This window comes from Hippopotamus amphibius, chromosome 2 (assembly GCF_030028045.1).
Source record: "Hippopotamus amphibius kiboko isolate mHipAmp2 chromosome 2, mHipAmp2.hap2, whole genome shotgun sequence".
NCBI lineage: Eukaryota > Metazoa > Chordata > Mammalia > Artiodactyla > Hippopotamidae > Hippopotamus > Hippopotamus amphibius.
The window spans coordinates 203,600,693-203,627,851 of NC_080187.1; the positions used below are offsets into that span (position 1 = coordinate 203,600,693).

The 27,159-nt window shown below is 36.6% G+C and overlaps 1 protein-coding gene across 3 annotated transcripts in view; it reads right to left on the minus strand.

Annotated features, from left to right (window-relative positions):
• Positions 1–27,159, minus strand: part of VPS13C (vacuolar protein sorting 13 homolog C) — a 186,053-nt gene that overhangs the window by 127,224 nt on the left and 31,670 nt on the right. For 2 of the 3 annotated variants that reach the window (XM_057722664.1, XM_057722666.1), the window contains exons 7-14: positions 26,768–26,827; positions 24,230–24,289; positions 23,322–23,402; positions 22,340–22,397; positions 19,346–19,473; positions 17,883–17,989; positions 17,161–17,332; positions 15,946–16,008 (exon numbers count right to left, since the gene is read on the minus strand). In XM_057722664.1, the coding sequence (XP_057578647.1) occupies positions 15,946–16,008; positions 17,161–17,332; positions 17,883–17,989; positions 19,346–19,473; positions 22,340–22,397; positions 23,322–23,402; positions 24,230–24,289; positions 26,768–26,827 (729 nt within the window). Of the gene's footprint in view, positions 1–391; positions 477–15,945; positions 16,009–17,160; positions 17,333–17,882; positions 17,990–19,345; positions 19,474–22,339; positions 22,398–23,321; positions 23,403–24,229; positions 24,290–26,767; positions 26,828–27,159 lie in introns of those variants that run through there. The other variant, XM_057722667.1, reaches the window with a different exon arrangement.

Sequence of the window (27,159 nt, forward strand, 5' to 3'; positions counted from 1 at the left end):
AGAGCCCGTGAGCCACAACTACTGAGCCCATGTGCCACAACTATTGAAGCTCACGCACCTAGGGCCCGTGCTCCACAACAAGAGAAGCCACTACAATGAGGAGCCTGCGCACCACAATGAAGAGTAGCCCCCGCTCACAGCAACTAGAGAAAGCCCATGTGCAGCAACGAAGACCCAATGCAGCCAACAAATAAATAAACAGAATAAACAAATAAATTTAAAAAAAAAAAGAATAATTGCTCTCTTCACTTTCAGGTGTAGTCAGGTAAGAACAATGGTTAATTTTTAACACTACATTAAATTCAAAGCAGTCAGTAAAGCTAGTTCCTTCTGAAACGATTCTCAACATTATTTGGTTAATATAGTCTATTAATTTATATACTTTCCACACCTACTGATAACTTTCTGACGAAGTTACATTTTGTGAGTGATTCAGTTAAGGTTTCAAGTGAAGTTCTCCTGAGCAATGTCCTCCAAATTTATAAGGTAAGGAGCCACTAGGACAGCAGATTTTTTAAACGAAAAGTTCCCTGAAAGGAAGATACTTCCACACTCAAAAATAAAATTTAACAATCCTATTCCATAATTTACACATATTGTTGACTTGCTAATTGTGAACATGGTTGGGGGACAGAATATAAATAAAATTAGAAAGTCCTCAAAACTCATTTCATCCTCTTTCTCGACAAATCCTGGCTTAATTATCTGCTGCTCCTTGCATATACCCACTTTTCAGTGAAACATGGACAAATAACTCAACAGCGGAAAACGAAAGGATAAAGGGAATAAAGGGGGTAAGTAACTGAGACTCTATCTTCTCATTCCCTGAATAAGTAAATAATTTTCCCATTTTAAATTTAAAATATTTTAAATTGGTAGGGAATTGGTAACATACTGTAAGCTTCTGTGTGTACCAAAAAGTGAAATAATCCAAAAGAGAAGTTAAAGAGCTGAATTCCGCAGTAAAGAGAATACGTTTGATTAACAACAACTCAGTTTAAACTAAGTTATCCTTGACAACCAGACACTAAATAACAGGGGAACAGGTCAATATCTGCCACAAAATCATTGATGGTCCCAGTTACATCTCAGCCGTAACTATCATCTGTCAAGCTTAATCCATTTTCAGTAGTCATAAATGTAACTGGTAAAAAAAAAAATTTGCTGATTAGTTTATACTCCATACAAAATAACATTTCACTTCTTTATTCTCCTAGCATAGATTAGTATGCTTTATTTTTCACAGTAAAATATATCTATATGAGACCAAAAATAAACTTTAAAATGTGTATAAAACCTAATATGAAACAGAATGAGGGAGGAGAAAAAGCTGGCGGCGAAGCAGAGAGACGTGGAGTGCATCCCTCGCCACAGATGCATTGGGAATGCACGGAAGGACGCAGTAATTCCCACAGAGAACCAGCTGAACACCAGCAGATGGCCTCCGACACCAGAAAGGACCACGGGGAGCCAGACATAGCCGGTAGGGAGGCATCTACGAAGGCTCAAAGAGGGTGAAGCGGCGGAGCTGTGGCAGACGGGAGGGAGTGAGAAACATACGGAGGGTCCGCAGCGCAGCTCAGCGTTCCCGGACCAAGAGATCGATCCGCGGCTGAACGGAGGGTCCAGGAGCGGGAGCGTGGGAACCGGAGAGCTGGTTCAGGGGGAGAAACATTGTTGCCGGTAGGGTGACGGACCGAGAGGACAGGAGGGAGGAGGTCCGAGGAGAGGAGTGCCGGTCCCTGAGAGCTGCCCGGCCATGATGGCGGCTGGAGGCTGCAGGCTCACGGGCGGGGGGGAGGAGCCGCGCGCATAGCCTCTCCCTCTCTTTCGGTGCCTCTGCAACAGGCAGCGGAGAGACGCCCTGCGGGCCACCTAAGGCGCTCAGGGATAACAAGCACCCTCAGGCGCTCGGGCGGGGCTAGATTAAAACTCCTTGCAACGCAAGCAGCAGGGAGGCTGCCGAGAGAAAAAAAAAAAACCAGCATCAAAAAGAAAAAACCCCGAGAGAGGCCCAACTCTAAGACTTTCTGTGTACACCTGAGCCACCAGCGCCCTCTGCAACAGGCACCTCCAAGCCTGACTGAAACAACAGTGCGCCACTGCTCACTCACTCCCAGGAGAAGGAGCCACTATTGTACCCTCTCCCTCCCCACACACCGAGGCTTACAGACGAACAATAAAGGAACCTCTGCTGGTCACAGAATAACGCAAAAAAAAAAAAAAAAAAAAAAGGCAAGGAGAAGGACACTTACAGCTGAGACGCTAAGGAAACAGAAATAGTAGTATCAATACCTACTGAACTGGTCCATTCTGGGATCAGTTCTGGATTTTTTTTCTTTTTTTCTTTCTCTCTCTCTCTTTTTTTTTTTTTTTGATTTATTAAATATGATCTTAGCCCTAAGGGATCTACAAGTTTTACAACATAATTTTTTAAGGATATTTTTTATTCTTTTTTTTTTTTTTTTTTTTTTGCCTTTTTATATACTTCTATATCTAGCTAAGTTTTTGGTAGTACGGACAAAATATCTTTCATACTTTCCTTTCATCCCTTTCTTTTATACACTTCTATTCCTTTCTTTTTCTTTGCATATTTCCAACCACATTACGCTCTTCTGTTCCCCTTTCTTCCAGCCATTTTAAGTGTATTTTATCTTAACATACTTATAAGCAACACTATTGGTCTGCTCAGACTCCTTGCTCTATTCTCCAGATGATGCACTGCCTTGGTATTAATATTAGGCTTTTGTCTTTATCTTAGTCCTTAGTACAGTTGTCTAATTACATTCTGAGAATCTCCATTCTCTCTGGTGGTACTCCAGCTCATTTCTATATTTGATCCTACCTTACAAAATCTCCCTGGATTGATGTTTGTATGTGTAGGGTGTTATTTGTTGTTTGTTTGCTTTTGCTTTTGTCTCTGATTTGTTCTGTTTCAGTTGTCAATTTCTGCTGGGTTTCTCTTTGAATATCTGATAGCACACTGGGGTTCTGTCAGGTCTTTCTAGAGCCTTATGTCCTAACGGATTCAATAATTGTGTGTCATATACATGTATGTGTTTCCTAGACTGAATATTCGTTTAATCCAATACTTGGACATTAGTCTGAGGCTTGGACAGTCTTCTATAAACACCTCTATCACCAGGACAAGCAACCCCAAAAGCTTGGACAACCATGAGGAAACAAAGAAACCCCATGCAGGCAAAGGAGCAGGAAAAAACCCCACAAGACCAAATAAATGAGGAGGAAATAGGAAAAATGCCTGAAAAAGAATTTAGAGTAATGATAGTAAAAATGATACAAAATCTCGATAACAAAATAGAGAAAGTACAAGAAACAGTTCATAAGAACTCAGAAAAACAAACAGCAATGGATAACAAAATAACTGAAATTAAAAATACTCTAGATGCTATAACCAGCAGAATGACTGAGGCAGAAGAACGAATAAGTGAGTTGGAAGATAGAATGGGAGAAATAAACGCCACAGAGCAGGAAAAAGAAAAAAAAAATAAAAAGACTAGAAGACAGCCTCAGAGATCTCAGTGATAACCTTAAACATACCAACATTCGAATTATAGGCATCCCAGAAGAAGAAGAAAAAAAGAAAGGGTCTGAGAAAATATTTGAAGAGGTTATAGTGGAAAACTTCCCCAACATGGGAAAGGAAATAATTCACCAAGTCCAAGAAGCACAGAGAGTCCCATACAGAATAAACCCAAGGAGAAATACACCAAGACACATATTAATCAAACTAACAACAATTAAACACAAAGAAAAAATATTAAAAGCAGCAAGAGAAAAGCAGCAAACAACATATAAGGGAAAACCCATCAGGATAACAGCTGACCTTTCTACAGAAACTCTGCAGGCCAGAAGGGAATGGCAGGATATACTGAAAGTCCTGAAAGAGAGAAACCTACAGCCAAGAATACTCTACCCAGCAAGAATCTCATTCAGATTCAACAGAGAAATCAAAAGCTTTCCAGACAAGCAAAAGTTAAGAGAATTCAGCACCACCAAACCAGCCTTACAACAAGTGCTAAAGGAACTTCTCTAAGTAGGAAACACAAGAAAAGGAAAACACCTACAAATACAAACCCAAAACAATTAAGAAAATGGTAATTGGAACACACATGTCAATAATCACTTTAAATGTAAATGGATTAAATGCTCCAAACAAAAGACACAGACTGGCTGAATGGATACAAAAACAAGACCCTTACATATGCTGCCTACAAGAAACCCACTTCAGACCAAGGGATACATATAGACTGAAACTGAAGGGATGGAAAAAGATATTCCATGCAAATGGAAGTCAAATGAAAGCTGGAGTAGCAATACTCATATCAGACAAATTAGACTTGAAAGTAAAGACTATTAAAAGAGACAAGGAAGGGCACTACATAATGATCAAGGGATCCATCCAAGAAGAACATATCACAATGGTAAATATCTATGCCCCCAATATAGGAGCACCTCAATACATAAGGCAAATGCTAACAGCTATAAAAGGGGACATCGACAGGAACACAATAACAGTGGGAGACTTGAACACCCCACTCACATCAATGGACAGATCATCCAAACAGAAAATAAATAAAGACACACAAGCTTTAAATGACACATGAGACCATCTCGACTTAATTGATATTTATAGGACATTCCATCCAAAAACAAGAGAATACACGTTCTTCTCAAGTGCACACGGAACATTTTCCAGGATAGATCACATCTTGGGTCACAAATCAAGCCTTGGTAAATTCAAGAAAACTGAAATCATATCAAGCATCTTCTCTGACCACAGCGCCATGAGACTAGATATAAATTACAGGAAGAAAACTGCAAAAAATACAAACACATGGAGGCTAAACAATACACTATTAAACAACCAAGAAATCATTAAAGAAATCAAAGAGGAAATCAAATAATATCTAGAAACAAATGACAATGAAAACACAACAACCCAAAACCTATGGGACACAGCAAAAGCAGTTCTAAGAGGGAAGTTTATAGCAATATAGTCCTACCTCAAGAAACAAGAAAAACATCGAATAAACAACCTAACCTTACACCTAAAACAATTAGAGAAAGAAGAACAAAGAAACCCCAAAGTGAGCAGAAGGAAAGAAATCATAAAGATCAGAGCAGAAATAAATGAAAAAGATAGGAAGGAAACAATAGCAAAAATTAATGAAACTAAAAGCTGGTTGTTTGAGAAGATAAACAAAATTGATAAACCATTAGCCAGACTCATTAGGAAAAAAAGGGAGAAGACGCAAATCAACAGAATTAGAAGTGAAAAAGGAGAAGTAACAACCAACACCACAGAAATACAAATGATCATGAGAGATTACTACAAGCAACTATATGCCAATAAATTGGATAACTAGAAGAAATGGATAAATTCTTAGAAAAATACAATCTTCCAAGAGTTAACAAGGAAGAAATAGAAAATATGAACAGACCAATCACAACTACGGAAATCGAGGCTGTGATTAAAAATCTAACAACAAAGAAAAGCCCAGGACCAGATGGATTCACAGGCGAATTCTATCAAACATTTCGAGAAGAGTTAACACCTATCCTTCTCAAACTCTTCCAAAATATTGCAGAAGGCGGAGCACTCCCAAACTCATTCTACGAGGCCACCATCACCCTGATACCAAAACCAGGCAAAGATGTCACAAAAAAAGAAAACTACAGACCAATATCACTGATGAATATAGATGCAAAAATCCTCAACAAAATACTAGCTAACAGACTGCAACAGCACATTAAAAAAATCATACACCACGATCAAGTGGGGTTTATCCCTGGGATGCAAGGATTCTTCAATATACGCAAATCAATCAACGTGATACATCATATCAACAAATTGAAGGATAAAAACCATATGATCATTTCAATAGATGCAGAAAAAGCTTTTGACAAAGTTCAACATCCATTTATGATAAAAGCTCTCCAGAAAATGGGCATAGAAGGAAATTACCTCAACATAATAAAAGCCACATATGACAAACCAAAAGCCAACATTGTTCTCAATGGAGAAAAACTGGAAGAATTCCCTCTAAGAACAGGAACAAGACAAGGGTGTCCACTCTCACCACTGTTATTCAACATAGTTTTGGAAGTGTTAGCCACAGCAATCAGAGAAGAAAAAGAAATTAAAGGAATCCAAATTGGAAAAGAAGAAGTCAAATTGTCACTCTTTGCAGATGACATGATATTATATATAGAAAACCCTAAAGACTCTACCAGAAAACTGCTAGCACTCATTGATGAGTTTAGTAAAGTAGCAGGATACAAAATTAATGAACAGAAATCTCTTGCATTCCTATACACGAACAACAGAAGAGCAGAAAGAGAAATTAAGGAAACTCTCCCATTCACCATTGCAACCAAAAGAATAAAATACCTAGGAATAAACCTGCCTAAGGAGGCAAAAGATCTGTATGCAGAAAACTTTAAGACATTGATGAAAGAAATCAAAGATGACACAAACAGATGGAGGGACATACCATGTTCCTGGATTGGAAGAATCAACATCGTGAAAATGTCTGTACTACCCAAAGCAATTTACAGATTCAATGCAATCCCGATCAAATTACCAATGGCATTTTTCACAGAACTAGAGCAAGAAATCTTACGATTTGTATGGAAACGCAAAAGACCCCGAATAGCCAAAGCAATCTTGAGAAGGAAAAATGGAGTTGGTGGAATCAGGCTTCCTGACTTCAAACTATACTACAAGGCCATAGTGATCAAGACAGTATGGTACTGGCACAAAAAGAGAAAGGAAGATCAATGGAATAGAATAGAGAACTCAGAAGTAAGCCCAAACACATATGGGCACCTTATCTTTGACAAAGGAGGCACGAGCATACAATGGGAAAAAGACAGCCTCTTCAATAAGTGGTGCTGGGAAAATTGGACAGCAACATGTAAAAGAATGAAATTAGAACACTTCCTAACACCATTCACAAAAATAAACTCCAAATGGATTAAAGACCTACATGTAAGGCCAGACACGATAAAACTCCTAGAGGAATACATAGGCAGAACACTCTTTGACATACATCAAAGCAACATCCTTTTTGACCCACCTCCTAGAATCATGGAAATAAAATCAAGAATAAATGAATGGGACCTCATGAAACTTAAAAGCTTTTGCACAGCAAAAGAAACCATAAACAAGACTAAAAGGCAACCCTCAGAATGGGAAAAAATAATTGCCTATGAAACAACGGACAAAGGATTAACCTCCAAAATATACAAGCAGCTCATGCAGCTTCATACCAAAAAAGCAAATAACCCAATCCACAAATGGGAAGAAGACCTAAATAGACATTTCTCCAAAGAAGACATACAGATGGCCAACAAACACATGAAAAGATGGTCAACATCACTCATCATCAGAGAAATGCAAGTCAAAGCCACAATGAGGTATCACCTCACACCAATCAGAATGGCCATCATCACAAAATCTGGAAACAACAAATGTTGGAGAGGGTGTGGAGAAAAGGGAACTCTCCTGCACTGTTGGTGGGAATGTAAGTTGGTACAGCCACTATGGAAAACAATTTGGAGGTTCCTTAAAAAACTACAAATAGAACTACCATATGATCCAGTCATCCCACTCCTGGGCATATACCCAAAGAAAACCATAATCCCAAAAGAAACTTGTACCATAATGTTTATTGCAGCACTCTTTACAATAGCCAGGACATGGAAGCAACCTAAATGCCCATCAACAAATGAATGGATACAGAAGATGTGGCATATATATACAATGGAATATTACTCAGCTATAAAAAGGGATGAGATGGAGCTATATGTAATGAGGTGGATAGAACTACAATCTGTCATACATAGTGAAGTAAGTCAGAAAGAGAAGGACAAATATTGTATGCTAACTCACATATACGGAATCTAAAAATGGTACTGATGAACTCAGTGACAAGAACAAGGAAGCAGATACAGAGAATGGACTGGAGAGCTCGGGGTGTGGGGGAGGGCGGGTGGTGGGGGGGGGGCTGGGAGGAGGCGAGGGAGTGGCACAGACATGTATGTACTGCCGACTGTGGAATGGTCGGTGGGAAGTTGTTGTATGGCAGGGGGAGTCCAGCTCGAGGATGGAGGATGCCTTGGAGGACTGGGGCGGGGAGGGTGGGGGGGACTCGGGGGGGGGGGTCGTCGGGGAGGGGAGGGAATATGGGGATGTGTGTATGAAAACAGTTGATTGAACCTGGTGTACCCCCCCAAAAAAAAACAAAAAAAACAAAACCCTAATATGAAGAGATGCATAACCCTTTCATTTTTTCCTAAATATCACCTCTGCTGCCTTCACTTCCCTTCCCTGTCCAACTAAGAGGCCATGGTAAATAACTTCAGCCAATCCTCTGACTACATTTTAAACTCTCTGGCCCTGCAGATTTTCCACTATAACAAAAAAAAAAATCAATCCTGAATGAATCTAACGGCCTTTTCTTCGTCTGCATCCCATCCTTCTTTAGCCACAGCAACCAATAATTTACCCTCTTCCTTCAATTTTTAAGCAACTGGTAAGTGTTATTAAGAACACCCAATTAAACTAAAGTAACTTAATTTAGGGGTAATTGGAATTATCTGTTTCTTCTGGCAAAATATTCCTCTAATTCATAGGAACAATCCATAGAAATAGCAAATACCTTTTAAAATATTCACACTCTCTGAGCCACCTTGGGGAATTTGTCCTTAAGAAAATAAGAGATGTTTGTCATAGGCAGAACACTCTATGACATACATCAAAGCAAGATCCTTTCTGACCCACCTCCTAGAATCATGGAAATAAAATCAAGAATAAACAAATGGGACCTAATGAAACTTAAAGGCTTTTACACAGCGAAAGAAACCATAAACAAGACAAGAAGGCAACCCTCAGAATGGGAGAAAATACTTGCCAACGAAACAACGGACAAAGGATTTATCTCCAAAATATACAAGCAGCTCATGCAGCTTAATACCAAAAAACCAAATAATCCAATCCAAAAATAGGCGCAAGACCTAAATAGACATTTCTCCAAAGAAGATATACAGATGGCCAACAAACACATGAAAAGATGCTCAACATCACTAATCATCAGAGAAATGCAAGTCAAAGCCACAATGAGGTATCACCTCACACCAGTCAGAATGGCCATCAACCACAAAATCTGGAAACAATAAATGTTGGAGAGAGTGTGGAGAAAAGGGAACTCTCCTGCACTGTTGGTGGGAATGTAAGTTGGTATAGCCACTATGGAATACAGTTTGGAGATTCCTTAAAAAACTAAAAATAAAAAAAATAAAAAAAATAAAAAAAACTAAAAATAGAACTACCATATGATCCAGGAATCCCACTACTGGGCATATACCCAGAGAAAACCAGAATCCCAAAAGAAACATGTACCATAATGTTTATTGCAGCACTATTTACAATAGCCAGGACATGGAAGCAACCGAAATGCCCATCAACAAATGAATGGATAAAGAAGATGTGGCATATATATACAATGGAATATTACTCAGCTATAAAAAGGGATGAGATGGAGCTATATGTAATGAGGTGGATAGACCCAGAGTCTGTCATACAGAGTGAAGTAAGTCAGAAAGACAAATATTGTATGCTAACTCATATATACAGAAACTAAAAATGGTACTGATGAACTCAGTGACAAGACAAGAACAAGGATGCAGATGCAGGGAATGGAGTGGAGAACTCGAGGTTTGGGGGGTGGGGGGTAAAGGGGAAGCTGAGACAAAGCGAGAGAGTAGCACAGACATATATATACTACCAACTATAAAATAGATACCCAGTGGGAAGCTGTTGTATAACAAAGGGAGTTCAACTCGAGGATGGAAGATGCCTTAGAGGACTGGGCCAGGGAGGGTGGGGGGGACTTGAGGGAGGGTGGGGGGGGAGTCGAGGGAGGGAGGGAATACGGGGATATGTGTATAAAAACAGATGATTGAACTTGGTGTACCCCCAAAAAAATTTAAAAAAAAATATTTAGGAGTAAGAAGAAAAAAAACAACTCGAGGATGGAAGATGCCTTAGAGGACTGGGATGGGGAGGGTGGGGGGGAGTCGAGGGAGGGAGGGAATACGGGGATGTGTGTATAAATACAGATGATTGACCTTGGTGTACCTCAAAAACTGGTACAAAAGTGTAATGCAATTATATTCCAATAAAAAAATAAAATAAAATAATAAAAAAAGAATATATATGTATAACCGAATCACTTTGCTATACACCTGAAATGTAAATTAATTATACTTCAATTAAAAAAAAGAAAATAAAAAAAAGAAAATAAGAGATGTTTGAGAAAATTTAAAGACAAGACTACTCATTGTAGTGTCATTTATAATTAAATGTAGCCAGTAGGAAATAGTGAAGTAAATTCTGGTATATGAACAGAATGGAATACTAGTTCAGTTATTAAAAATTATGCTGGATAAACAATTTTATGGAATACTATATAAAACAGAACACTATAAAATTTTTTAAAAGAAAGAAAAGCAACTTACAAAACCTTTTCTTGACTCCACAATCCCCACCAGTTGCCACTTCCTTTATCTTGTTTTCCACTTACAGTGAAGTACCATAACTGTCTGTACTCACTCTCTCCAATTCCTCATGTTCCACTCTCTCTCATTCGTTATCAAATTTCTACCCATAATATTCTATAAAACTTGCTTTTTAAATGATTTCCTTATGGCTAAATCCAATGGTGAACTTTCAGTTCCACGATGGCCTAAACCCTCTACAACCCAATCTTCATCGCTTATTACAAGAAGTTCTGGACAAAACAAAAAATAACTACCACAGACTCTGAAAAGTAAGCAAAGCAGGCAGATGGTGGAGGGAAGCCAACACTTGGAGAAGTGACCCCAATAGTGAGTCCCTCACATTTTTTTTCACATGTTGTACTCATTCCCCACCTGCCCTGTAACTTCTCCCTCCTGGTGTTCTTACCCTTGGACACTCTCCTTCCCTTGAGTGTGGGCATGACCTGTGACTTGTTTCTAACAAACAGGATACGGCAAAGGTGATGAGCTATACGTAATTATGTGCACAGAACTGTAGCAGCTGTTTTGCTAGAATCTCCCTCTCCCTTTGAAGAAGCAAGCTGCCATACTGTGGGCTGCCTAAGTTGGGAGGCCCATTTGACAAGTAACTGAAGTGTTATTTATGAGCTGAGGGCAGGCTCTAGCCAACAGCCAGCAAGAAACAAGTCCTCCATGCCACAGCCACAGGGAGCTAAATTCTGCCAACAAAAGCAGATTCCTCATCAATTATGCGTCAAATGAGACAACAGATTCCGTATATGTGAGTTAGCATACAATATTTGTCTTTCTCTGACTTACTTCACTCTGTATGACAGACTCTAGGTCTATCCACCTCATTACAAATAGCTCCATCTCATCCCTTTTTATAGCTGAGTAATATTCCATTGTATATATATGCCACATCTTCTTTATCCATTCATTTGTTGATGGGCATTTCGGTTGCTTCCATGTCCTGGCTATTGTAAATAGTGCTGCAATAAACATTATGGTACATGTTTCTTTTGGGATTATGGTTTTCTCTGGGTATATGCCCAGTAGTGGGATTCCTGGATCATATGGTAGTTCTATTTTTAGTTTTTTTTATTTTTTTTATTTTTTTTATTTTTAGTTTTTTAAGGAATCTCCAAACTGTATTCCATAGTGGCTATACCAACTTACATTCCCACCAACAGTGCAGGAGAGTTCCCTTTTCTCCACACTCTCTCCAACATTTATTGTTTCCAGATTTTGTGGTTGATGGCCATTCTGACTGGTGTGAGGTGATACCTCATTGTGGCTTTGACTTGCATTTCTCTGATGATTAGTGATGTTGAGCATCTTTTCATGTGTTTGTTGGCCATCTGTATATCTTCTTTGGAGAAATAAAAAACTGAAGGTGGGCTCAACAGTAAAATGGAGATGACAGACAAAAGAGTAAACTTGAAAAGAGATTGATTGAGAAATTATCCAATCAGAAGAACAGAGGAAAAAAGATTAATGGAAAAAAATGAACATGGCCTCAGGAACCTGTGGTATAACATCAAAAGGTCATATACATGTATATATGGACATATTTACGTGTGTGTGTGTGTGTGTGTGTGTGTGTGTGTGTATTTTTAATTGGAGACCAAGAAGGAAAGAAGAAAGAAATAGGGACCAAAAAATTATTTGCAGAAATAATGGCTGAAACATCCCATATTTGGTAAATCCTCAGTCCTCATTTCAGCTGACCACTCAAATGCATCTGTCACAGCTGATCACTCCCTGTTCCTCAAAATCCTTTCTTCACTTGGCTTTTATTTTTAAATTTATTTATTTATTGGCTGCAATGGGTCTTCGTTGCTGCGCATTGGCTTTCTGTAGTTGCAGAAAGCCGGGGCTACTCTTCGTTGCAGTGCATGGGCTTCTCATTGCAGTGGGTTCTCTTGTTGCAGAGCACGGGCTCTAGGCATGTGGGCTTCAGCAGTTGTAGCACGTGGGCTCAATAATTGTGGCTTGCAGGCTCTAGAGCGCAGGCAGGCTCAGTTGTTGTGGTGCATGGGCTTAGTTGCTCCGCAGCATGGGGGACCTTCCCAGACCAGGGCTCAAACCTGTGTCCCCTACATTGGCAGGTGGATTCTTAACCACTGTGCTACTAGGGAAGCCCTTCACTTGGCTTTGAGGTTATTACATTCATAGATCTCTCCACCTACATCTCTGGCAACTCCTCCATGCTCACTATTGCTGGCTTTCATCTCTCTGACCTGTTATAAACAATACAAATACTTTGGGTCTTTGAAGCCCTCTTCTCCAGCTACTCTACCTTCTTAGGTGATCTCATCCAATGTCATGGCTTTAAATAACATCTATGTGCTGACCCCTTCTAAATTTATATATCCAGCACAGACTTCTCTCCTAAACTGCACATTCATGTATCCAATTGCATACTCCCTATCTCCATGTTAATGTCTAAAAGATAACTAAAACTCTCAGTCCCAAAATGAACTCCTAAACTTTTCCCATCACACCCAAGTGTGGTCCATCCAGTCTTCCCCATCTCATTTTATGGCAACTCCATCCTTCCCAACTGCTCCAAGCCAAAATTCTTAGTCACTTTCAACTTCTCTCTCATACGACCCACATCTAATCAGTTCGGAAATACTGGCTCTACCTTCAAAATACATCCAGAATTTGACCCTTTCTCATCACCTCTGTTGCAACTATTCTCAGCCAAGCTTCTACTATCACTCACCTCAAATCTTTCAGTAGCATCCTTACTGTCTTCCCTGTTTTCACCCTTGCTCTCCCTCTATAGTGTTTTCAAAAGAGCAGCCAGAGTAACTTTTAAAACCTAAGTTGGATTACATCATTCTGTTCTCAAAATGGCTCCTCAATTCAGAATAAAAGTCAAAATCCACACAACTACTTATAAGACCTTACACAATCTGGCATCCTCTCCAACTCCCACAAGCATCCCTCCCACTCCTCCACTACCTTACTTCTCTGACCTCATTAACCACCAGTCTCTCCTCTCTCTCACTACTCTACTTCGTTCCCCAAATGAGTCTGATGTGCTCCTACTACAAAACCTTTTAGCTTGCTGTATTACTGCTGCCTCGTATACTTTTCCCTTAGGTATCTTTCTGGTTGACTCCCTCACCTTCTTCAGCTCTTTGCTGAAATGCATCCTTCTTAGTGAGGCTTTCCCTGACCACCCTATTTAAAATTGGAACCTCCATCAACATCACTGCCTAGTTCTAGCACTCTATATTCCTTTTGTTTGTTTTGTTTTTAATGCACAGGTTTATTTTTTGAATAGTTGTACCTTTTCTCATCTTTAACATTTTAGCAAATATTTTCCAACATTACTGAAAACTTGCCATTAGCATCAAAAGCTTTGAACAGTTAGGATGTTTCTAATATTTTGAAGTAAATGCTGCCCCAAGGATACATCTTTACATAGAGATTTCCATCTCCCCTTTAATGACTATTTAGGCTAGATTCTCCAAAGTGGGATTTCTGGGTCTAACTATTTGAAAAAACAAAAACAAAAAACGCTTAAATCTTGATTTACATTTCCAAATGTTCTTAATAAGGACTGGACTAACATGAACTCCATCAACAATGGAAGGAATGCCTGTTCATTATACTCTTGCCAGTCACTATTCTTTGAGACAAGGTGAGAAATTGAGGCTCAGGGACAAAGTGAATTTCACTTATTTGACAGGGAAGAAAAAGAATTTTTTCCTTCTGCAAGCTTGCTTTATTATTCTTGTCTTTGATTACTTGGTTTTACTTTTAAATATGCTTGCCATTTGCATTTCTTCAATTGTAGATTTTCTGTTCAAGTCCTATTGAAGACATCGTGGGGGTTTTTTTTATCAGATCTTTATTGGAGTATAATTGCTTTACACTGTTGTGCCAGTTTCCGCTGTACAATGAAGCGAATCAGCTGTATTTATACATATATCCCCATATCCCCTCCCTCTCGAGCCTCCCTCCCACCCTCCCCATCCCATCCCTCTAAGTCATCACCCGTCATCGAGTTGACCTCCCTGTGTTATGCAGAAGCTTCCGACTAGCCATCTATTTCACACATGGTAGTGTATATATGTCAGTGCTACTCTCTCACTTCGTCCCAGCTTCCCCTTCCCCCCCTTCCATGTCCTCAAGACTGTTCTTTACATCCTTTATTCCTTTCTCCTTTATTTGTGCCTATGTTTTTGTTTGTTCTCCTCCTTCTTACTAGAATGTAAGGGATTTCTGTCTGTTTTGCTCACTTCTGTAAACTAATGCAGATGATGCTGATGAAGAAGAAAACAGTCACTTAGTAATTCCTTTGCGCCAGCCACATAATGGTCTACATGGTTTATGTGGTTTACCGTGCACTCCACACGATAACCCTATGATGTAGGTACTATGCATTAATCTTGTTTTACAAATGAGGAAACTGAGGCTCATGCAGGTTAAACAGTCAACCCAAGGTCACACAGTAGCAGATGGCAAAGCTGGGATTAGAATACAGACCATCTGACTCTCAAGTCCACAGCCATAACAATTATGCTAGTACAACAGGCACTCAATGAGCATTTGCTACGTATGTGAATGCACAAGTGCGTATGCTTTGATCCCATTTAAAAACATGAGTATGTGTATAAAGATCTATGACTATAAAAAAGACTAAAGGAATACATAGAAAGGTATTAACAGCAATTATCTTTAGGGTGTGGATCTTTATTTTCTAACTTCTCTATAATGAGTTTATTGCACTTTTAATTTATTTTTTTAATTACCAAAAAAGGCATGTGACGGAATAATAGAAATGACATGGGACGATGAGGATAAGTTACCAAGTGGGATAAATCAGCAATTATGAAACATTACAAACAGATTGAGTCCAATTTTAGAAAAAAAGAAAAGAAGGAAGGAAGAGAAAAACAGAGGGAGAAGAGGGAAGGATGGAAAAAAGAAGACGGGTGAAGGAAAGGAGGAAGGGAGGGAGGGAAGAGGAAATAAAGGAAAAGAAATGGGGGATACAAAGCATAAATAACCAGGTACATATGCATGAGAGAAAAACTGGAAGCCTACACAGCAAAATGTTAACACCAGCATTCTGTGCTGCTAGGATTATGAATGACTTTTACTTACTTTCTTTTGAGGGATTAGCGAATTTTTTGTTATAAAATTAGAAAATGTTCCCCTTCATGTTAGTGGGGCTTTTTTCCCAATATTCCAATTTTATTTTCTCCTGCGACTAAATGAAGCCATGAAAATTCAACTTTTATTCTCACTTGAGTAAATCTAAACAACTTCCCATGAGACTTAAATTTCTTGATCCCAGGTTGAAAGGAATAGTATTAATATGTTTAAAACATAAAATCAGCTCATAAAAATGATTACCTCAACTTGTGCTTGTTGCCTTGCTAAAATTATGTTAAAAACATCTAGAGTCTTCTCCAGATCCTATAAAACAAAGAGATACTTGTAAACAAAATGTTCATTAGATTAAAAAAATTTTTTTCTTCTATGATTTCTAGGCTTATTCTAGTCCATGAATAGATAGCACTTGTGATCTAATGAAAGTATAAGAACAAATTTGAACATACACTTGGCTTTTACATTTTTACTTTTTTCAAGGTGAGAAACAGTTTTCCAAGAAAGTCAATTTTCATTAAATACAATATGAAAATAAGAATTTTAATGAGACCACTATAATACAGAGATAGCCAGACATGCAAATGGAAACAAAAATATTTTGGAGGGGGACCTGTTTTAGGTATTAAGCCTTATGGTTGTTACTTCTGACTCCTTCTTTTCTATGTTACTTAACAATCATTGTACTAAAGGCACCTTAATAAAACACAAAATTTAAGAAGGTAAAGTTCTTCAAATCAAGTACACTAAGCAGAAACCAACTTGGGGAATTTATGTAAGAGTAATCTAACATGTACTGGGTGACCTGTGTGTCAGATGCTCTATGTGTTATTTCATGAAATTCTCACAACTCTGTAAGACAGATACTATTTCCATTTTATAGATGAGAATACCAGACCTAAGATGTTGAGAAACTTGATGCTTTTTCTAATATATTAATATTTGTCATATATTTCAGAATAACAATTTGATTAACTGTTTACATTATGAATTTGTGGCAAAAACGGTGATATCAAGATCAGTTGATATTAAGCTAATTATGTATTCAGTATGGTGTTTTTCTATATTTCAGAAGTGGGTAAATAAGACTCCTGTCTTGAGGAATAAGATTTTTTTACAAATAATACTTTGAACTCTTTAAAAAAAAGCCACTTACAAAACTAACAATACACATCTAGCTAATAATAAACACATATTTGAACAGTTCTGATATTGATTTTCTAAATATTATTATAAAAACCAAACACATTCTTCCAAATAGTTTATAGTAACCTGGCATTAGGAAGGTTTTATTTAAAGAAAAAAAATGCGGGAAAAACATTCTGCATTTTCCATACAATTCTCTCAAAAAGAGCTCAGTTCTGTTCTTTCTAAAATTATACGTTAATTTAAATTTAGAAGAATTAACATTAAAGGATGATTTACCAAATAATAGTTTTCACCAATATATTCAAGATATACCTGAATTTGTTTCTGCATTTCTTCTGGGACTTTAGTCTGGGTTAGCTTATTTTTGTAGGCACTTTTATAACTCTTGAGCAATTGCCTGTGTTTTTTTATGTTACTCCATGACCACATCCGTGTATACCTTCTTATATGAACTTCAAGAACAGAATCAATTGCATATTTCCACCTGCAAATCAAATTTTGTTAACGCACATTTGAATATGAAAGTTTAAGAAAAAGCAGGAAAACAGCTTTGACATATTAGAGCTACACTGTTACTTTTTTTTGTTATTAACTGCATTCCTCTAAAAGCTCAGAGATAACATTTCAATTCCCCAGTACTTCAATTCTCTGACTTAAACAGATTATGAAATGAGCAAACCACTCCAGGAAGAGGGTATGCCAAAGCAAAATCATAAAGACACAAAATGACATGTTGTGTGAAATTAATAGTAACCCAAAATGGTTGCAACACTGAGTTCATATGCATGACTGAAGGGCAATAAGATCAAAAACATGTCGAAAGTCTTGAATGCTAAGTTAAGAATGTGGGAATAATCTAGGAGCAGGAGTACAAGAGAATGTGTTTATTAAAAAAAGTAACAAGGACATAATATAAAAGATAAAAAAAAAAAGTGACACCATCACATGGCTTTAAAGGTTTCTTGGCTCTGAAAGTCCCTAACTATCAGATTACACGGTTCTCATAAAACATTTTTTAAGAAATTCTAACTTACCATTGTCGACCATTGGTATGAAGCGGTAAATAAGGCTTATATTTCCTGTAAGGAGCATTTCTAAACATATAATCCACTGACTCCAAAAGGTCAATCATACTTAAGTACTATTAAAACAAAAACCAAGTTACATTTGTTACATTGCACACCTGAATAAACACATATCACAGTTGTCTGGTAATTCAATAATGTATTTCATCAAATTTAAGGCACCACCGATTATAAGTTGTAAGATAACTTTAAGTTCTACTACAAAAGAAAACAGTACTGCCAATTAAACTGTCATACCACCAATGATAACGTACAACCTATTTTCAAATATATTAAAGCGTGAAATAAACGTAAATCTTAGAACCAATGAAATATGGTATCCATAACCACTGACATGAAACATGCTTATTTCTGAAACTATATATTTTCCTCTGGACCATCATTTCAAGCTGTGACTATCTATAAGCTGAGTCTCAAATTGCTCCAGAAAATTATTATGTATCTAAAGCAAGATAAAGCTATTTAACCACCCATCCTAACCACTTATACAACAATTCTCTATGTATCTGGTGAACAGCTCAAATGGCGGGTAATACACACACACACACACACACACACAACTACAGGTAAGATAAAGAAAGAGGAAGTCTACCTTCTTCTTCTCTATTTTTCTTCATGCAATTCTACCTTGGAGTTACCATGTGGCTATACAGTACTTAACATGTGGAAAGTCTGAACTTAAATGTATTTGCAAGTATAAAATATACCCCAGATTTTGAAGACTTAAGAAAAAAATAAACTGATATAAAATATTGCAACAATTTTTAGTTTTGATTACATGTTGACATGATAATATTGTGAGTATTTAAGTTAAATAAAACGTTATTAATTTTAGTAACGAATATCCTCTTCTTACTCTGCCAATGTAGCTACTAGAAAATTTAAAATCATACACATGACTTGCATTATATTTGTACTGGACTGCACTGGACTAAAAGCTCAATTAGCTAAATCCCCCCTCCCCCTTTCATTTCCGGTTCTCCAGATGGGTTATCCAAACTCCTGAGGCACGTAACCAAACTTAAGAAGTAAGTGAAGGAGAAAAAGCTGCCAACATAGTTGTTAAAAATTGAGTGAACCATACTTACTGTAAGAGTGTCTGCTATTAAAGTCTGAGGAAGGAAAAAACCATTAAAAATCCTCCATCTAGAACTGGGAATTAAATGGGAATCATGTCATTCACTATAATAAGATTCTCCACCAGTAAGGGAAAAATCAGGTAAAATGACGGAAAACTATTTCTTATATGTGGTATTTATTTTCTTTTAAAAATATACATATTTTTAGGAGTCAAATCTCAACATAACAAACCAAAAGAACCACCAGAGCACTGAAGAAGGAATAATCACAGAGGACAAGAGCCCTCACGATTCATGGCTAATCAAAGCTATAAATATCCAAATGAATCTTACCTGAGGTTTGGTCAGTTCAATGGCAATATTTTGTACTTCTATATTCCAATCAAGTTTAGGTGTTTTGAGCTCTGCTTCTGCATAAGGATTCATGTAGAGTTTTGCAGAGGCTGATATTGGCTGGAAAACTTATATAACATGGGAAGACATAAGTTATGTTTATATGCCCTCACATATGAACTACTGCAAATAATTATGACAACACTGTTACTCTGAAAGTAAAGAAAAATGATCAAAAATATGTAAAAAAAAAAAAAAAAGGGTAAAAAAGACACTACCAAAAACTATTTAAACATCTATTTATCTGCATAATACAAACTGTCAAACTCAATGGTAAAAGTGGAATCTCCAGGGAGGAAACTGGTGTTCTATGCTTCTAAGTAAGAAACGTGTAAGATAAACACAATCTAATCTTGATTATTCACAGTCTGTGTAAAACTATGTTTCTCTTCCTTGCTATAAGACATTTAATGATTTTATTATTCATTAAAATAAAAATACTATTACAAGGGGAAGGGATAAATTGGGAGATTGGGATTGACATATACACACTACTATATATAAAATAGATCATTAATAAGGACCTACTGTATAGCACAGGGAATCCTACTCAATACTCTGTAATGGCCTATATGGGAAAAGAATCTAAAAGAGTAGATATGTGTATATGTATAATTCATTCACTTTGCTGTACACCTGAAACTAACACAACATTGTAAATCAGCTATACTCCAATAAAAATTGTAAAAAATAATAAAGTATTGCCTGAGATGCCCCCCTTTCAAAAAAAACTAATACAAGATAGGAAACAAAATTTGATTACTTTCCATCTTATATAATCATAGTCAGAATTTAGGAACAGAATCATGAATGAAATTCATATTACCCAGAAAAAAATTACCTATTACTTTATAATTTTCAAAATGATCATTACATGTATAATCTGAGACTCAACTAAGACAACATTCTTGAAGTTGAGAAGTAGTAGGAAAAAGAGTATTAGGAAAGATGACAGAGCAAAGTAATGTAATAAATTTTAATTGTGAATAGTATTAATAGTATATAAATTGTGATATCTTACAGTATTTACAATTTGCATAAAATTATATAAAAATTTTAACTTAGAGGTTATTTATAAATGGAACATGCCTAAGAATAAAGCTGTAGATTTTTCTGAGCAAGTTCTTTCACGAACGAAACTAAATGCTCTCACAAACTAACAGCATCTGAAAACTTGGTCATCGTTAGAGAGCTCTGTGGATATAAAGAGAGAGTGCCATCTCTCATACAAAGGCAATCAGCTATTAAAGGGTAAGAAGACAACAACAGTGAGCCAGAGTAGCATGGAATATAGAAGAACATGGACATGAAAGCTGAGAACAAACATAAAGAGGTACACTATATAAAAACAAAAGAATAGGATCTTTAGAACAAAACTAAAAAGGGAGAAAATGAATGGGATAAATAAACACACAGGCAGCTTTGTTAGAGATCTATTCAAAAATAAATAAAGGTGAGGCTGCCAAGGAATAGAAAAGCTTACTTAGAAAAGATCTCTGCAGAAATTCAAATCAAAACAACAATGAGGTACCCCTCACACCTGTCAGAATGGCGACCATCAAAAAGTCTACAAATAGGGAGGGGGGGCAAGGAGAAGATGGGACAAAGTGAAAGAGTAGTACTGACATGTATACACTACCAGATGTAAAACAGATAGGTAGTGGGAAGCAACTGCGTAACACAGGAGATCAACTTGATGATGGGTGATGACCTAGAGGGGTGGGATAGAGAGGGTGGGAGGGAGGCTCAAGAGGGAGGGGATATGGGGACATATATATAAATACAGCCTGATCTTCTTTGTTATATAGCAGAAACTGGCACAACAATGTAAAGCTACTATACACCAATAAAGATCAAAAGAAAAAAAAAAAGTCTACCAATAACAAATGTTGGAGAGGATGTGAAGAAAGGAGGCTCCTCAAAAGACTAAAAATAGAACTACCATATGACCCAGCAATTCCACATCTGGATACATATTGTGAAAAAATAAAAACACTAATTTGAAAAGATACATGCACCCTAATGTTCACAGTAGCACTATTTACAATAGCCAAGACATGGAAGCAACCCAAGTGCCCATCAACAGACAAACGGATTAAGAGGTGGTACATAAATACGATGGAATATTACTCAGCCATAAAAAAGAATGAAATACTGCCATTTTAACAATGTGGCTGAACCTAGAGAGTATTATGCTTAGTGAAATAAGACAGAGAAAGACAAATATTATATGATATCACTTATATGTGGAATCTAAAAAATAATACAAATGAATGTATATACAAAACAGAAACAGACTCACAGGTATAGAAAACAAACTTGTGGTTACCAAACAGGAGAGGGAAGGAGAAGGGACAAATTAGTGGTATGAGAGTAACAGATACAAACTACTATACATAAAACAGATAAGCAATGAGGATTTACTGTATAGCACAGGGAATTACACCCAGTATCTTATAATAATCCATAATGGAGTATAATCTGTAAAAACACAGAATCGCTATGCTGTACACTTAAAACTAACATAATATTGTAAATCAACTACACTTCATTAAAAAAAAAAATCTCTGGAGTAGTCGGTTTGTCTTAACACTGCAATAGTAACATGCTCAGGGTAACCTGAATATCAAGATCTCAGAGATTTCGTCATTAAAGAAACAAAAGAAAACCTAATTCCTAAAACAAAGTAGATGATAAGAAGGTAGGAAGAAAACATGGAGGTCAAGGGGGGTAACTGCTGGGAGTGAACTACAGCCACAGTGCCCTTCTCACTCGCCAGTGGTGTGTTAGACACCAAATATGCCATCCTAAAACTAAAATATAAAATTAACACTTTCTCTTCGTTAAAATAACTTTATCAGAAAAACCATATTAAAATAAAGTATGCAATTCCATGCTTCCTACAGCATGAAATAAACTTTTACCATTACTTACTGTATTGATGGTTTGGGGGTATATTGCTACTTGTAAGAATTTCACTTTTCAGCTGATCCTAAACAAAAAATGAGAATTATAATATGAGAATGAAAATGAAAACATACATATTTAGCCACCCACCCACCCCACATACACAATTTGGTTCTAAATCAATATCTTTATTCCCAACTTAGTAATTATTAGTCCATAAGAAAAACATACTGAGCACTATTTATAGATATATTTCTTTAGAATATTACTTTAGTAGATAATTTTTATAAATTCTAAATATCTAGAAACAACATTATAACACTGTGTTCCTCTCTGACTTAAAATGTGTATATGTGTATATATATATACACACACACATACACACCCATCCATGAATTAGGATTTCAAACACTTTCTAGACAAAGGCAAATTCACCATTATAGTATCTTTCTGAGAAATAAAAGATAGAATCTTTTAATTAAGTCAGTTCAGAAAATTCAACTGTTCTTCCTTTGTCCTCTAAGTAAACAAACATGACTAGGCCTGGCTTAGCACGCTTAGTTTTGAATCAGTCATTCACTATTCAAGAATGCATTATCATGAATGCTTAAAACATTTGCTAAGAACACATTTTTTTTAGATCTAAAAGGTATATTTCTTTACAATACTCTTCAAGTAATCACTCATATGAAACTCCACAATGCAACAAGAATGCCATCAAAATGAGAGTGTAAAAAACCCATAAACACAGCTTTAATTTGATAGTATGGGTCCTCAACTCACTGTCAAGTGAATGATTTCACGGAGATCTTCAAAAACAAAAGTTTTTTTAAAGATGGAGTGGATTCCAAAAACTGTGTTGCACACTTCTGACTTAGTTACATACAACTTAGACAAATGACTAATATCCTGTCCTCATTAAAGACAGGATGTAAAACATTAAAGACCCACTTATGTAAAACAAATTTAGGGAGTGTAGTTAGCTCTTCAAGGTACAAACTGAAATTACCAAGATCTGTTCCCTCGATCCCTGGTAAGACATGCTGCAGTTAACATTCCAGTAGGCGCTGAGACTATCAAGTCGTATAAGCTGTAAAAGAAAACTGGAAGAGGTCAGGCAACTAACACATTGAAATTATGAATCAATATTAAAAGATTATTCTCATGTTCACTACCCCAAAATTACCCAATTGCCATTTTGAACTTTTAAAGGAAAGAAGATAATGCAAAAATGGAGGAAAGTGTATGTATGTTCTTCAGAGACGTTATTATTAATCTAGCATTTGCTAAATTGTGTTTCCAGGGACACTATTCCCAAGGGGATTCATTTATTCAATAATCAAATATTTACTGCGAATTTAGCATTTAACAGACTCTGTAAATATTTCACTGAATAAGAAAGACAGAATTCCTCCAGTGGATACAAATGGCTGTTTCAACGGAGGGGTGACGAGAGAGGATTCTATGATCAACAAACGTGGGGAAAGCTACACACTAAATATCTCTCTTGAAGATTCACAATGTTTATTAGCATATTTAAAGTATTGTGAAGTCCTGGAGTTTAAAACAAAATAAAACATACCTGTTTAACTATGTACAGCTTTCTGTTTCAGTCAGTAATCTTACTTGACCTGAGAATATTTTTTACAACAAATCTAATAATATCTCAATTACCTAATGCTCCATGAAATACAATTTGGGAAACATTAATTTTATGCAGTTTATTCCAGGTGAAGAATCTAAACCGGAGAATATGTAAGTGATTTCAGAAGGTCACGTAGTAACAGAGCCAAAACTGGACCCTAAACTTTTGTCTCACATTCAAGTGGTATATTCTGCTCCACCAAGATTTCTTGAAGAAAATACACTGTGTTTGTGCTTAGGAAAATAACTGGATTAAAAAGTCTAGTCTAATACCTTGTATATAATTTTTTCTGCTTCATTTAATATGCATGGAGCCCAGTGTTCATTTGCAGTCTAAAAGAAAAAAAAGAGCGTAACTGTGAAATGAAGTATATGTACCACAAAACAGTGCTCTAATAACCATACCAAAATAACTCAGGAATAACAAGACATCTAGCTAACGCTGGTTAATGTTAGTTATCGGTTTCTTTACATCTTTATATTACAAAATCAAAGGAACAGTGAAAACAGAATTAAGGAGGTTCTAATTTAACTGAGTTCATTCATCCAGAAAATAATTACTGAGCTACTCTGTGTCTGACTGTGGAAGGAACTGGGTATGAATAAAAGCAGAGAGCTAGCCTATAAGCTATGAAAGAAGATCCACATTCTTGAAAAATAAATAAATAGATAGATAGATAAATATTGCAAACTAGGAAGAAAACCAGGAGAATATGAAAATCACAGCATGACCATGTTTCTACAAAGTTGGTGTGATCAGCAATGCCAAAAGCTGCTATGAGTTATACTGAAATTCACTTCCTGAAGCGGCCAGGGCATTGCCCATGACCTTGTTAAGAACAGTTTCAGTAGAGCAGTAGGATAGGAGTATAGTGGGCAGGGAGTCATTAGGAGGTAGGGAAATAAAGATAGCAGAGATAGAGAACTCTCTCAAAAATTTAGTTAGAAAGAAGAGAAGGAGAAGGCAGTAGTTAGATGGGGCCTGGGTCGGGTGGGAAAAGGTTAAGGAGAAGCTTTTCAACTTTAATGTAAAGGAGTGACTTGAATGCATTTAAATGCTTAGAAGGAAGAGGTGGGGGAGGGAGAAGAGGGAAGAAGAAGGGCTGAAGATTTAGGAAAGAGAAGGAAATTGACAGAAATAAGGAAGAAAGGGCAAAAGGTAGGAGGGAGTGAGAGAAAGAGGGGAAAAAGGCTCCTAAGGACTTGGGGGAGGATGGGATCCAGATCAGAGATGGGAAGATTATCTTAAATATAAGTTTGTAACTGGAAAGATGGAAGAAAAAGAATGGTATAGCTACAGAAAGAGCTAAGTTTGCTATTATTGTTGTTATAATAGTCAATCGAGTAGCTGAAGCAGAAACTGAGCCAATGTGCCAAATGTTTTACACAAACTAATTTAATCATCACGAAAACACTAAAATACAGGTACTATTGTATCAATGAATGAAGGCTGGAGAGGAGGAAATCAACATGGTAACCAGGACAGCACTGTGTCACAGGTACTTTGATAAAATACAATGGGGAGCATAAAAGAAGGAATGGTAAATTCTAAGAGTGAAGTTAAAAAAAAAAAAAAAAAAGAATGAGAAAGACAGTAATACCTCAACGAAATATCAAAACCTGAAGAGACTCACCAGGCAGATTAAGGGAAAAGAATAACACAGGCAAAGAAAACCACATGAAGAATCTGAGCAAAGATACAGAGGATCAAACAACAGCACACACTAAGGAAACTACACATGGTCCTTATGCCCTAGTACTCCTGTTATCAGTCAATGGGAAGTACACGTCTATTTTGTATTTTTCATTTGGTCTGCTAGAAGCTCCACATTGAATAGTGAGCTCACTTATAACTAATATTGTTAGTCTCATTTTTCTGGAAGAGTTATCTCTCTACCTTTCACAACATAGATTCTGAATTCTTTAAGTGTTATAGTATTGTTTCTTTTTTATTGAAAGCTACTTTAAATTCATTCTGGAAATAAGCAGAGGATAAACAGTGTATTAAACACTAGCTTCCTGGACTCCCTTTCCTTTGTTTCTCTGGTATCTTTTCTTTAATTTTTCTGCTCTGATCTTCAACTGATATATATTTCTACTTTTCTGCATGCATGAGAAGGAGGTTCAAGTTCCTAAGGACTCCATGTAACAATGTCCTTTTTCTGTTTAATAATCTACTTCTCTTTCATTTTTTCTTCTCTATCTCCTAAGGCCCTCCTCATATAACTAATCAAAAGGCAAAAATGTACCCAGTATGATTTACTGCTCACTGTCCTTAACTTTAAAACATGTTTCCTACCACTTAGTTGTGCATAATAGAAAAAAATGTCCAACCTGAATATACACACTCTATATCCTTAAAGACCTTTAAGAGAAAAACCAAACTGCATTATAAAATACTTAAAAAAAAAAATCTTATGTACATTTCGATATAATAAATATACACATACACATACATATAAACATATACATGTATAAGCTATTTGGAAATTATACCCTGGATAAGAACATGACTCTATGGAAATGCATCTTCCCCTAATTTACTATACATTTAAGATACAGCTTTTAATACTTTCAAAACACTTGCTCTTGATATTTTGATATTTGTTAAATTCAAAGATAAATCAAAATAATTAGAGAATATAATAAAAGTATCACTAAAACTGTAAATTTCTGGAAAAGCTGTAGAAAGATTACACCTAAAAATAAAACAGCTATTTGCAGCAATAGCTGATTTTAGGAAATTCACCCTGTGACTTGAGAATAACATTTTACAGGTTCCAAAGAAATTTTAAATAAGGTCAACTTTACCAATAGACTAAGTTCTCCCAGTGTGACACCAAATGAAAGCGGCCGCTTTGGATCTGTGACCTATCAAAGAAAAAAAAGTGGCATTAAAATATACTGATAGAGTAAATCCATTCTCCACTCTACAATGGACAACATAGGACAATGAGTTTACAAGTAAGTCACACAACCCAAATGGATTTGTGGAAAAGAAGGGGAAGGAAGACAGTAACACGGCTGGGATTTTCCATATTTTGTAGGCATGACACCAACATGATACTTTCCCAATGGAACTATTTTCTTACTAGAAGTGAGAAGACTCGCTAACTAGGACTAAAGAGACTCTTGTCTAGATGGTTTAAAAAAGACAGTCTCTTTATGTATACCATTAAAGATGTTCTCCATAGATTAATAAC